Source organism: Zingiber officinale, chromosome 2A (genome assembly GCF_018446385.1).
Source record: "Zingiber officinale cultivar Zhangliang chromosome 2A, Zo_v1.1, whole genome shotgun sequence".
In the NCBI taxonomy this organism is placed as follows: Eukaryota; Viridiplantae; Streptophyta; class Magnoliopsida; order Zingiberales; family Zingiberaceae; genus Zingiber; species Zingiber officinale.
Genome location: NC_055988.1, coordinates 147,077,585 through 147,087,982, shown reverse-complemented (window position 1 = coordinate 147,087,982; position 10,398 = coordinate 147,077,585). Strand labels below are relative to the sequence as shown.

The 10,398-nt window shown below is 42.3% G+C and overlaps 3 protein-coding genes across 5 annotated transcripts; 1 reads left to right on the top strand and 2 right to left on the bottom strand.

The window, feature by feature from the left end:
• Positions 1-2,089: 2,089 nt before the first annotated feature.
• On the top strand, positions 2,090-4,721 carry LOC122042563 (FCS-Like Zinc finger 8-like). 3 transcript variants are annotated; one of them, XR_006129297.1, is made up of 4 exons: positions 2,090-2,524; positions 2,620-3,452; positions 4,383-4,545; positions 4,641-4,721. XR_006129297.1 is itself a non-coding variant. In XM_042602733.1 (4 exons), exons 3-4 carry the CDS (start codon positions 2,635-2,637, stop codon positions 4,462-4,464), a joined length of 900 nt encoding a protein of 299 aa, XP_042458667.1. In that variant the 5' UTR covers positions 2,090-2,403; positions 2,483-2,524; positions 2,620-2,634; the 3' UTR covers positions 4,465-4,721. The 3 variants fall into 3 exon arrangements, 1 of the variants encoding a protein (XP_042458667.1); XR_006129296.1 differs by having other exon boundaries at positions 4,636-4,721; XM_042602733.1 differs by having other exon boundaries at positions 2,090-2,403; positions 2,483-2,524; positions 4,383-4,721.
• Position 4,722: 1 nt separating this feature from the next.
• LOC122042564 (uncharacterized N-acetyltransferase p20-like) lies at positions 4,723-5,609 on the bottom strand. The gene has a single exon (XM_042602734.1). It carries the CDS (start codon positions 5,527-5,529, stop codon positions 4,966-4,968), a length of 564 nt encoding a protein of 187 aa, XP_042458668.1. The 5' UTR covers positions 5,530-5,609; the 3' UTR covers positions 4,723-4,965.
• On the bottom strand, positions 5,595-8,907 carry LOC122042562 (type IV inositol polyphosphate 5-phosphatase 7-like). Its single transcript, XM_042602732.1, has 13 exons — positions 8,589-8,907; positions 8,411-8,498; positions 8,276-8,329; positions 8,107-8,194; positions 7,926-8,030; positions 7,344-7,844; positions 7,127-7,268; positions 6,794-6,987; positions 6,609-6,717; positions 6,221-6,369; positions 5,912-6,148; positions 5,752-5,836; positions 5,595-5,652 (listed from the first exon to the last, which is right to left on the bottom strand). Exons 1-11 carry the CDS (start codon positions 8,616-8,618, stop codon positions 5,977-5,979), a joined length of 1,632 nt encoding a protein of 543 aa, XP_042458666.1. The 5' UTR covers positions 8,619-8,907; the 3' UTR covers positions 5,595-5,652; positions 5,752-5,836; positions 5,912-5,976.
• Between the last annotated feature and the right edge of the window lie 1,491 nt (positions 8,908-10,398).

The following is a 10,398-nucleotide window of genomic DNA, read 5'->3' as shown; positions in this document are numbered from 1 at the left end:
AATTTTAATAATAATTAAATTTCCTTATTTGCCAAGACCAAGGAATATAAAAGAGAGGGTAGAGGTGCCTTTACCTGATAACAACTCTCTTCTATTTTCCTCTCCTTTCTTCCTTAGTGGTGGCCGACCATATCATCTTCTCATCTCCTCCTTTTCTTCCTCCTTAGTGGCCGAACCTCTTCAACCTCTAGGAGCTTGTTTTGATGGTCGGATCTAGCTTGGAGAAGAAGAAGAATGAGACTTTGTTTCCTAGTTTTTCCTTGGAGCTTGGTTGGTGGCCAAGACTTATAATCTCTTGGAGAAGGTAGCTTGGCCGAATCTTGGAAGAAGGAAGAAGAAGGGCTTGGGTGGTTCTCATCTCGGTAGATCGTCGCCCACACGACGCCCGAGATAAGAAGAGGAATACGATAGAAGACCAAGAGGTTGTTGCTTACAAAGAAAGGTATAACTAGTAATTCTATTCCGCATCATACTAGTTTTCTTTGTATAGATTTGAAATACCAAACACAAGAGACTAGAGATTCTAGATATTCGGATTTGTTTCGAATTTGTGTTTCTTTTATTTTTCGATCTTGTGATTCGATTGTTCTTTTTGGTTAAACCTAGAGTTATATAAGGAAACTAAATATTGAATTTCGTTAAGAGGCTTTGTCGAGACAGTGGTGGATGTTCCCATACCTAAGAAGGCCAAGTGTCTTGCCGTGTTTGACCTGGGAGCCGATTTCTGAAATAAATATTTAATTAAATTTGTAACATAGGTGGATTTGGATCTATAATGGTAAGTATCGTTTGCGATCCAAGTCTAAACCTCTAAGAACAGATAAGTTAAATTTGGAATCAATAATGTTAAGTTCTGTTTGCGATTCCATATTTAATTTCTAAAGAACACAATAGGTTGTTAGGAAAGGTTCAGGACTTTTACAAAATTTTTGTACAGGAGAACCAGTACGATATTCCTAGGACCAACCAACAGATTGGAGGCACCCTCAAAGAAACTGAAGGTGCCCTCAAACGTAGAAAGTCGTTGGTGAGTCGTTGGCTAACCGTTGAAGTGTGGATAAAATTTTATCCATTTGGAGGCACCCTAGAATGCTTTACAAGTGCCTTTAACCAGCGATAACTTTTTCCAAGAGGCTATAAAAAGTCTTCTGGAGATAGGAATTAATCAACAACTTTTGTAATAAATTCCTAGTTAAGCTTTTTAAAGAGTGAAAGAGGTTTATCCGCCTACAGCGAAAAATATTCTTTTAGAAGTTTCATTACCTTAGATTAAGAAATCAACTAGGTTATAACCAAATAAACTCCGACATTTTAAAATTTATAGTTTATTCAAAATTGTTAAATAATCATGTTAGATTCGAACAACAAAAATAGAAGTGCAAAATGAATCTAGAGGCTCAAGGACACTTGAAAAGGGTTATTTTTAAAAGTAGATCAATTTAAGTCAATCTAACAAATTTAACTAAAATGGTTAGATTTCCATCTTAAATTTAAACAATAAAAATTAGACCTAGGCTGATCCAAGATGCTCTAAAAAAAATACAATATAAGAGTTATTTTTAAAATTTAATTAATTATTGTTTAAAAACGATAATTTTGATTGAAATTTCTACTTTATAAAGATATAGTCATAGAATGACTATATAAAATTTTTAAAAATACAATAAAAAATTATTTTTAAAATTTGACAAGTTTAATGTATTGATAAAACTATTAGATCATTTCTTTTAGAAGTCAATATTCAGAATGAGTGGATAAAATAATTCTAAATGGCTTTAAAAAAATCATAAAAGATACAAAAATTCAGATTATTGAGTTTCCCAAAAAAAAAATTGTGAAATTTAATCCGTATATATTTAAATAAAAATTTTGATTAAAAGAGCATAATGTGACTCGTTAATATATTTAAAATTACAATCCTTAACTTAAACTGATTGGAATTTCATTTTCAGCTGAAAATGTGTAATTAAAATGTATAATTATGATCTTTATGGCCGTAGGGTCATGATGGCCCAACCATCTGACACGTGTAGCGATGTGATTTCCGATCCAAAAGCAACCTACCCAGCATCTCTCTTTAAATAAGCACTCATTTCCAGAAAACGAAGCACTGAGCCAAGAGCTTCATCGCCTCCGCCAAATCTTTGATGCCTAAGCGATAGATTTTGATATGCTGGTCTCACGGAGAGCGATCGAGGGAGGCGAAAGGCGCCACCTTGATGAGTTTTCTCTACTCAAATTTGGATTTTTAAGATTCAAGTTCGACCTCTTCGTTCTTCTTTTCTGAGATTGAAACTTCCGCGTGAGGAATCAGGATCAACTAGGCATTGTGTTCTGTTTTGCTGGAACAATGTTCTAGAAAGTGTTGCTTTGATCCGAAAAGATTAAGGAAGATCGCGCTCTGTGAATGATCTGTTTTTTTTTTTTTTTTTTCGTGTTCTAGTTTGAAATTGCAATCTTTAGATCATTCGAAATTTTGCAGTGGAGGCACAGGGCAGAAGAAGATTCCAGTACCAAACCCAAAGTCTGTTCATGTTTTCTGATTGTCACTTTTTCTCTTTTTGGAAGCACAATCCCATATTTTTTTTTCTGACTTTTTGAAACTTTCATGGCGTCAAGGATTTGGCGAACAGGATGCTGAGGAAGAGATCGAGAGCAATCGGTGGAAAACAAGCCCTAATGTCCGATCTCCACTCCCTCCCTTCTTCCAGTAGCTGCTGCTGCAACAAGTCCAGGGCTTTCTCAATCTTCCCCTCTCCAAGGCTCTTTGTTGGGGTCTCCTCAAGTACCTCCTCGGACTCCGAAGCCGCCATGAGCCCGACTTCCATACTCGAGACCAAGAGCTCGCCCTCGATCGGCCGCCATCTCTTCTTCGATGCTGCCAAATCCAGTGGCGGAGAGAATAACCGACTCGCTGGATCATTTGGCGACTCCGAGGCTGTTGGGCTCGGTATCATTGACGCTCTCAACGACGAGAAATCCGCCGAAGCTTACCTCAAATCGAAGACTAGGATGGTGGTATTTGGATCGCAGCTCAAGATCCGGATTCCTTCCCTTGGCCCCGGCTCGATGTCTCCGGTCGGATCCCCGATAGAGTTTGGCGTCAAGAACAAAGAATCTCAACTGGCTCTTCTCTCCCCTGCTCGGAATTCTCTGGGCTTGGAGATGCCGGTTTCTTCTTCACCTAGGGTTTTTGCTGGGTGCGTCTCTATCAGCGAGATGGAACTCTTGGAGGAATACACTTGTGTGATATCTCATGGTCCAAATCCTAGAACCACGCACATTTTTGACAATTGCATATTGGAGAGCTGTGGAGATGGGTTCACTGCTTCCACCGAAAGCAGCAGCCCTGCATCAACTGATAGCAGAGACCACCTTACCAATGATTTCTTGAGCTTCTGCTACACATGCAAGAAGAATCTTGGCCAAGGAAATGACAACTTCATATCTAGGTATATATGCTCCCTTATGGCTGGTTAAGCTTACATTTGCAGTAGATATGGATTCAAGTTTGAGTTTCTATTCTTCTCTAAAATAGTCTTGCACAAATCTCGACAACAAAAAGGCTATGTTCCTCGTTTTAGTTCAATTCTTTTCCGTTGATTAGCATCTACAAAATTCAACTAAGCCATATGCAAACCAGCACAAGTATCAAAATTTTCATTCTAAGTGAGGTACTAATGACATAATCTTGGATTGTAGATTGTAAGCATAAATGGAGAGGTACTCCTCTCAAGATCTGCCTGAAAATTATTCTATAGTTGCTTGTGGTGTGGAACCACTCATGTGAGGGCTTATTTCTGTAGAGGGTCATGGACTAGTTCTTTTCTCTCCTTGGGTTAGCTCAACAGTCAGTGAGATTGATGCTTTGTTACCCTAGGCAAATTCCTGGCTCTTGACTAATTGAATATTGCTTAATTCTTCCTGAGGTTTAGTCAAGCATTCGGAGAGCAAGGTTTTGATTCCTACCGACTGTTTTTGTTTTGTTGCATGTTTAGATCAGAATTCCATGCACTAGGCCCTGTCCATGCCATTGTTACTGGGGCCTCATGTCTTCAGTGTTCACTGCCGAGGTCCCCCAATCTTTGGTAATGGCTGTCTTCATGATCCGCGAAAAGTAAATTTAATCAGATGTCTCCATGCCTTCAATTTAGGGTCACTCCACCTGGATTTGCTAGGGAAAGTGACCTTTCATGTGCCCCCTCTATTAGTGAATTTTCTACTGTCGTCGAAGAAATGATTCTTACACCATGTTACACTTAAAACAGTGATTAAACCTTTTCTTATCTTCAAAAAATTGAAAAGAGATCATTGCAGTACTTGGAATTTCAGTGATTCAGTATGTTTCCTTCACATGTGGCAACATTTTTCTTGTCTTTCAGAGGTGAGAAAGCCTTCTGCAGTAGTGAGTGCCACAAAGAAGAGAAGCTCAGTGACTCTGACAGTTTATCGGAAGAGACATGAATCAAAATTTAATGCAAGTTCAACCTATCAAAATTTGCAGGCAATCTAGTTGAGCATACCCTTGGTTCTGCAATTCTTTAGGTGGTTCTGGATTATGATTCTAAGTGATGAAAATGATTCAAAAGTATGCTTATCTGTAGCTTTTTGTTTTTGTTAAAATTTTACTGTCAGAAAAGGAATTCTGCGAGCCATCAGAGAGGATGTTAATCAGTCATGCTGTTCCACTGAGGAAAAATAATGAATTTTTTCCCTGTTCAGATATTTTGCGTTATTATCCATGATATGTTTAACACAGTGAGCCCTGCTGCATGTCTTTGTTTGTTCATCATGATTGAGGGCCCTACTCTACCTTCAGGTAGGGAATTGAATCATGAAGGATCCGATCTTATCCACAACAGGTAATTCTAATGAACCAAAATTCTTGTAGATATTAAAAATGAATAATTTAGAGATCATAGAACATTTTTTCATAGAATAGTACTTCAGTAACAGCAAAGGAAATCACTGAGATGATCGCTTGGAAGCTAAAGGGAGCAAAGGATCGGTGGAGAGAAAGCTAAAGATGACCGTGTCCCTGGTAGTTCCCCTGATCAGCATGGATTTCCTCAGCACGCCCTCCCTCTGGAAGCCCACCTTCTCCAGCACCCTCTGCGACGCCCTGTTGTCGACGTCCACCAGCGCCTCCACTCGCTCCAGCCCCGGCAGCTCCCGGAACACGGCCGCCATCGCCTGCCGAACAGCCTCCGTGACGTAGCCGCGGCCCCAGTGGGCGGCGGCTAGCACGTAGCCCAGCTCGCCCTTGCACCCGTCGCGCCCGGCGCCGGGGTAGACGGAGATGGCGCCGATAGGGCGGCCGTCGATGCAGATGGCGCGGTACCAGGGGTGGGGCACCACCACGTCGCGCATGTACCGGAGGAGGGCCTCCTTGTCGGTGTAGCTGTCCCATCGGCAGAGGGCCGTGACGCGGTCGTCGGAGGCCCACACCATGTAGTCGTCGACGTCGGCGAGGTCGAACTTCCGAAGGGTGATGGCCCCCGTTGCCGTCGTCGTCGGCGGCGGCTCCATCTTCCCAAGACTTTGAGACGAAGGCTGCCGCGTGGAGTCTTATCTTATAGCGGAAGATCCGGTCGGCCGTTTGACAGAGGAAGTTTCTCGGAAGAGAGAAAGGAAAGCAGCCTGCCTGTTTACCTGACGGACAGAATTTCAAAGAAAACCTTTCTCTTTATTAATATTTTCTCGGTAAAATTAAGACAGAAACAACACCACAAAAAAGATCAAAACTGGTACCTGTTCGAACAACAGATGAGAGAACCTGAAGTCTGGAAAAAACATATCGATGCTTGCTTGACTTTGGGGTTTCATGGCTCAATTCCTAGAAGCAATACGATCAAAGATAATAACGGCGATTCTATGCGACATCATCTTATTTAAAAAGATACTATCATACCTCATTACTTCATTCCTGTCAATCGAAACATGTTTCTTTCTGTATGATTGACCATGTGAGTATGACTAGAATTCTTCCGAGTCCAAATGAGAATTAGAACAGCTCGTGTTGTTCTTGATTCGGGTGACCTCTGCATTGAACATGCCGTATACAGGTCTATGGTCGGAGAATCTTGATTCTCCGCGTACATAAGCTGACTGAGTAAGGCCTCTTCCATACCATAAAATCCGGTCGCACCTTCATAAAGGAATACCACTTAGCTTCAATGTCGATGATAGACTATAGACAGGGAAGAACACTAAAATCTACCATGCCGGCGTCCTTCGCTTCTCCTTGTGGCAAATTCCATCGCTTGTGTATCTATCTGAGTTGTTTGAATATTTGTAGGTCGGAGGAAAGGATATGTTTCCTTCTTTCCATTCATCAAAAACATGGCCGCGACGTTGCGCTATTCGCAGCTGTGTTATTAAAAAAAAGAAGTTAATGGAAACCTGAAATAGCAATGAATTGAAGAACAAATGAACAATTCCTCTCCTTAAAATAAAGCTTTTGATGCCTTGTATAGAGAACACATATAAAGACTTATATTCTTAATACCTGAAGATTTTCACATTTAGTGATCCTATGAAGTGATGAGAATAAGGTTAAAGTTCGTAGAACGATTATGCAATAACTGAAAATGAAAAAGCCAAAGCACCTGATCTTTTTCCAACAACGATCTCCAATTGCACATTTCAACTAGAGCCTTAGCTGACTGATAGGAAAGAGCAATCCGGTAATTTAAATCACCAAGCCATATAACTCGACTGGAACCGTAAACTAAATTAGACATGAGATGAAAAATGACTAAGAAGCAAGTTGTGGAGACTGAAGAAAACTTACTCGTGCTCGAGAATTGTTTCAGGAGACTTCTCATTGCATATGCTGTGAATTCGAGGAAACCTAGTCTTTCTTAGAATCTCCAAAACATCTAAATTCCTCCGTCGTTGATCGCCCTCTTTTTCTCCTGAGGTTAAATGACTACATACGAAGCAGAAGCTTGTTCTTTGCAAAGTCATGCTGATCGATATTGAACCCTGAAGAAAGAGTACATACAAAAGCATCAAGCAACGACAAGTCCAAGGATCAAATATAGGGAAAAGAAGAAAGTGTCATTATATTGTTTAGAAAATCAGATGTTGCCCAAAAAAAAATAAAAGTGATTAATCTGATTGCCTTATTGCCTAGATAACCCATCAATCCCCTGCCCACACATGAAACCTTCAGGTTCTGTATACTGTCTCTAATTTCATCTCGCGCCCAGATCGTTAGAAAGATGCCAACCATCTGCTTACTTGTGATCAAGCAATAGCAATAACTGCATTCAAACAGGAAAATAAACATTGCCATTTGACCAAATGAAACTGATCAAGTAACTTTTATGAAGGATTACCTAGAGTCCAACGATGATCGGCTTCTTTCTTCCTTACAGGACTGAGCACCGTACACAAATGACGCTGGCGAGTAACTAGCTGTAGAAAGTGGTTCTCCCCCAACTTTCTCATCATCAGATGAATCTCCACTTATGAAGCAGGGATCAAAGTCACTCGGTCTGCTACCAATGCTTACTCTGTCACACACGCTATACCTACGATCAATCCATGGTTGTATCACCATGGTATCAGAATCAATTCTTAAACTACGGCTCAGGGAATGTAACGAACATCGGTGCATGAATGACGAACTCTTCTCCCTCACGGAAGAATTTTCAAAATCAACATCTAACTCCACAAGAGGATTCGGAACGGGAGACGGTGTGCTGCAGCTTCCACAACTATATGTACCAGGCAGACTGTTGAGTGTCTTTCTGATGAGTGCCAACCATTTCTTGGCTGGCCGCTTGTCTTCTGCGCCGAGAACATTGCCGGCATTGAGAGGAACAATCTCTTGAAATCTGAAAGTAAAAATAAAAAAGCTAAATAGCCTAAATATTCATCCAACACCTTCAAATTCAAAGAAGAATGAAGAATTCTACCCTAAGACATATATGTCTGCAGGGGGTGTAGCAAGGAGCCATCCTTCAAGATTCAAACTCTTTGATGGAGATTTTCCACCTACATTCCATGTCGACACAAATACTCTAGAAACAAGAAAGCATCAAATCACATTGGATTTTTGATCACATAAAGAAATTAGAGTAAAAAAAAATTGATCACTTGTAGTCCTCAGCACAGGTAGCTTGAGCTAAATCGACTTCAAATCTTCCTTCTCCGACTCTATCCAAACTCGGCTTGTTTGGACTTGCTGACCAGGAAGGAAATACTAAGAAAGGAGTTCTAGGGTTTCAAGGGAATCAAAGTAGCTGTTTGGTCTAACAATTGTTACCAGCTATAGTTTCATTCACTTTGAATGTCTCCCTCTCGGTGCAGATATCTCCTCCTGAAACAACACACAACAACAAGGATTGAAGAAGAATCTTCTTAGCAGGACGAATGTCAAGGTCAAGGAGAGATGGCACACCTCCACCAACATTAGAATGCGATTGAAAACCCTCAAATTTGCCCTTAACGTTGAGCCATTTCTTGACAAATTTCTTCGTCCAAGACAGCTTCGCCGTCGCAATGAAAAGGGCCCCAAAAGAAGATCAATCAGCAGCACGAACAATGACATAAAAATCAAATCTTAGGGCAGGAAAAACCTTGCTTTTCACCGAGCGCTCATCTCTCATCGTTCCAGCACTCCTTCATGCATCCGCCCAGAGAATATTTAACCAATCTCGGCCCGACCGATGGCGAACAGCAGCAAAACCGGAGGTTTCAGAAGGAACAAGAAGGAGGCAGCAGGAGAGGACCGAGCCCGATTGGAGTTTTCGGCACGCCGATTTAAGAGATCTCGCCACAGCGATGGGCCAGCGGACTGAGAAGCTGCTGCAAAATAAGGGAAAAGCGTGGCTCCTCCGTCGACCGAGGGACCTCCCTCCAGCGTCCCGTGCACTAAACAACAAGAACCGAGCAGGAATCTAGTGGAGAAAGCGAATCCACCAAACTTTTCTATGTCTGCCAAAATATTCTAAAATTGTATTTTTTAAAATTTTTTTTTGTAAATCTATTCAAAAACTAAAAACAGAAATGTTGGAACTGACTAATCTTGAAAATTATTAGGTAAAAACTACTAAATAATTGCTCTAATATGTAACACTTAATATAAATTGTTGTATTATTATAATAGCTACTTATTAACTTTTATATATTACAATAACTATTAGATAAGTGTTACAACTATTTGTAAATAGTTTTAATTAAGTGTAACTAATTTTGATTAAGTTGGTATAGAATATTTTAATACAATAATTGGTCCTGTCCGAACGTTGAATCAAAGGACGCTGGGCACGTGGCGTTCTCCGAACTGATGACGTGGATCTCCGGCCGGTCGTAGGGATCTCCGGTGAACCTGCAAGGAAGTCGGGCCGGGAAGGGGTTCCCGGCGACGACCCTCCGACGCTCAAGTCAGGCAAGAGGAAATTACGAAGTGACTCCGAAGATGCGAGAATGCATGATTGCGTACCTCCGGCGAAGTGTGAGGACCTTTATATAGAGCTGTGAAGAGGCTTGTGCGCACATACCGAGGTGAATACGTGTCCCCTAACCATACCTCAGTATGGGCTTGTCAGAGGAGTCTGCCTGACACCATAGCGCTACAGTCCGAGCACCTCTATGATAGGACGGCAGAACCTTCTGTCGTAAGGTTCAGCGTATGACTTGGTCGTGGGACATGCCTGTTGTCAGAAGATGTTTCCCGATGTTCTTTTGTCCCTTCTGTTCCCGTGCCGAGCGTCCGGCCGCTCGGCAGTCCCATCACGTCCGACCGGACGTAGGTACTGATCCGGTCGGGAGATTCCAGGTTGTGTGCTCGGATGAAACTGTTCTCAGCATTACTGCTTTATGCCTCGGTCGCGCGGGATACTCGCTTGGCCTGGCGACCCTGTTCACCATGAGTGTCGGAAACCCGGCTCCCCGCCGGGTTGTCTTTGATTCTGTTCTGACCCGTCCGGCCAGTTGAACCGACCTTTACCGGATCGGCCGAACCTCATCTTGCCCTTAGGCTTTTGACCTCCACGTGGCATTGACTTCCCTCAAAGGGGGTCCTTCGTCTTTACTGCCGGATCACTTGCCTCCCCTTCAAGTCTAGTCGAAGGAGGCGATTAGTCCGACTGACTGGACCATCAGTTGTGCCGAGCGGCGTCCATACGCCACTATCCTCCGCCCGGCCCCCACGAGGGCAACTAAAACGCTAGTCAACGCCAACATTCCTCGGTATCTTTTCGAAGTTTTCGCCAATCTCCATCATTAAGGTCGAGCACGCGCTCATTAAATGCATTCCAGTGGCTGAATGCCACGTGGCGATGCTGCCGTCATTGTACGGCGGCGGCGTGGTGTTCTGACGGGATCGAGGCGGTTTGAAATGGACGGTGCGATGCATGCTCCGGTTCTCACGACGTGAATCCAACG

Excerpts from the sequence above, each read along its gene's own strand:
- LOC122042562 (XM_042602732.1), bottom strand. The coding sequence starts at position 8,618 with ATGAGAGATGAGCGCTCGGTGAAAAGCAAG. Across the intron at positions 8,195-8,275 it reads AGTGAATGAAACTATAGCTG|CAAGTCCAAACAAGCCGAGT; the intron begins GTAACAATTGTT and ends CTTCCTGGTCAG. Across the intron at positions 6,718-6,793 it reads GAAACAATTCTCGAGCACGA|TCGAGTTATATGGCTTGGTG; the intron begins GTAAGTTTTCTT and ends TTACGGTTCCAG.
- LOC122042564 (XM_042602734.1), bottom strand. The coding sequence starts at position 5,529 with ATGGAGCCGCCGCCGACGACGACGGCAACGGGGGCCATCACCCTTCGG.
- LOC122042563 (XM_042602733.1), top strand. The coding sequence starts at position 2,635 with ATGCTGAGGAAGAGATCGAGAGCAATCGGTGGAAAACAAGCCCTAATG. Across the intron at positions 3,453-4,382 it reads AATGACAACTTCATATCTAG|AGGTGAGAAAGCCTTCTGCA; the intron begins GTATATATGCTC and ends CTTGTCTTTCAG.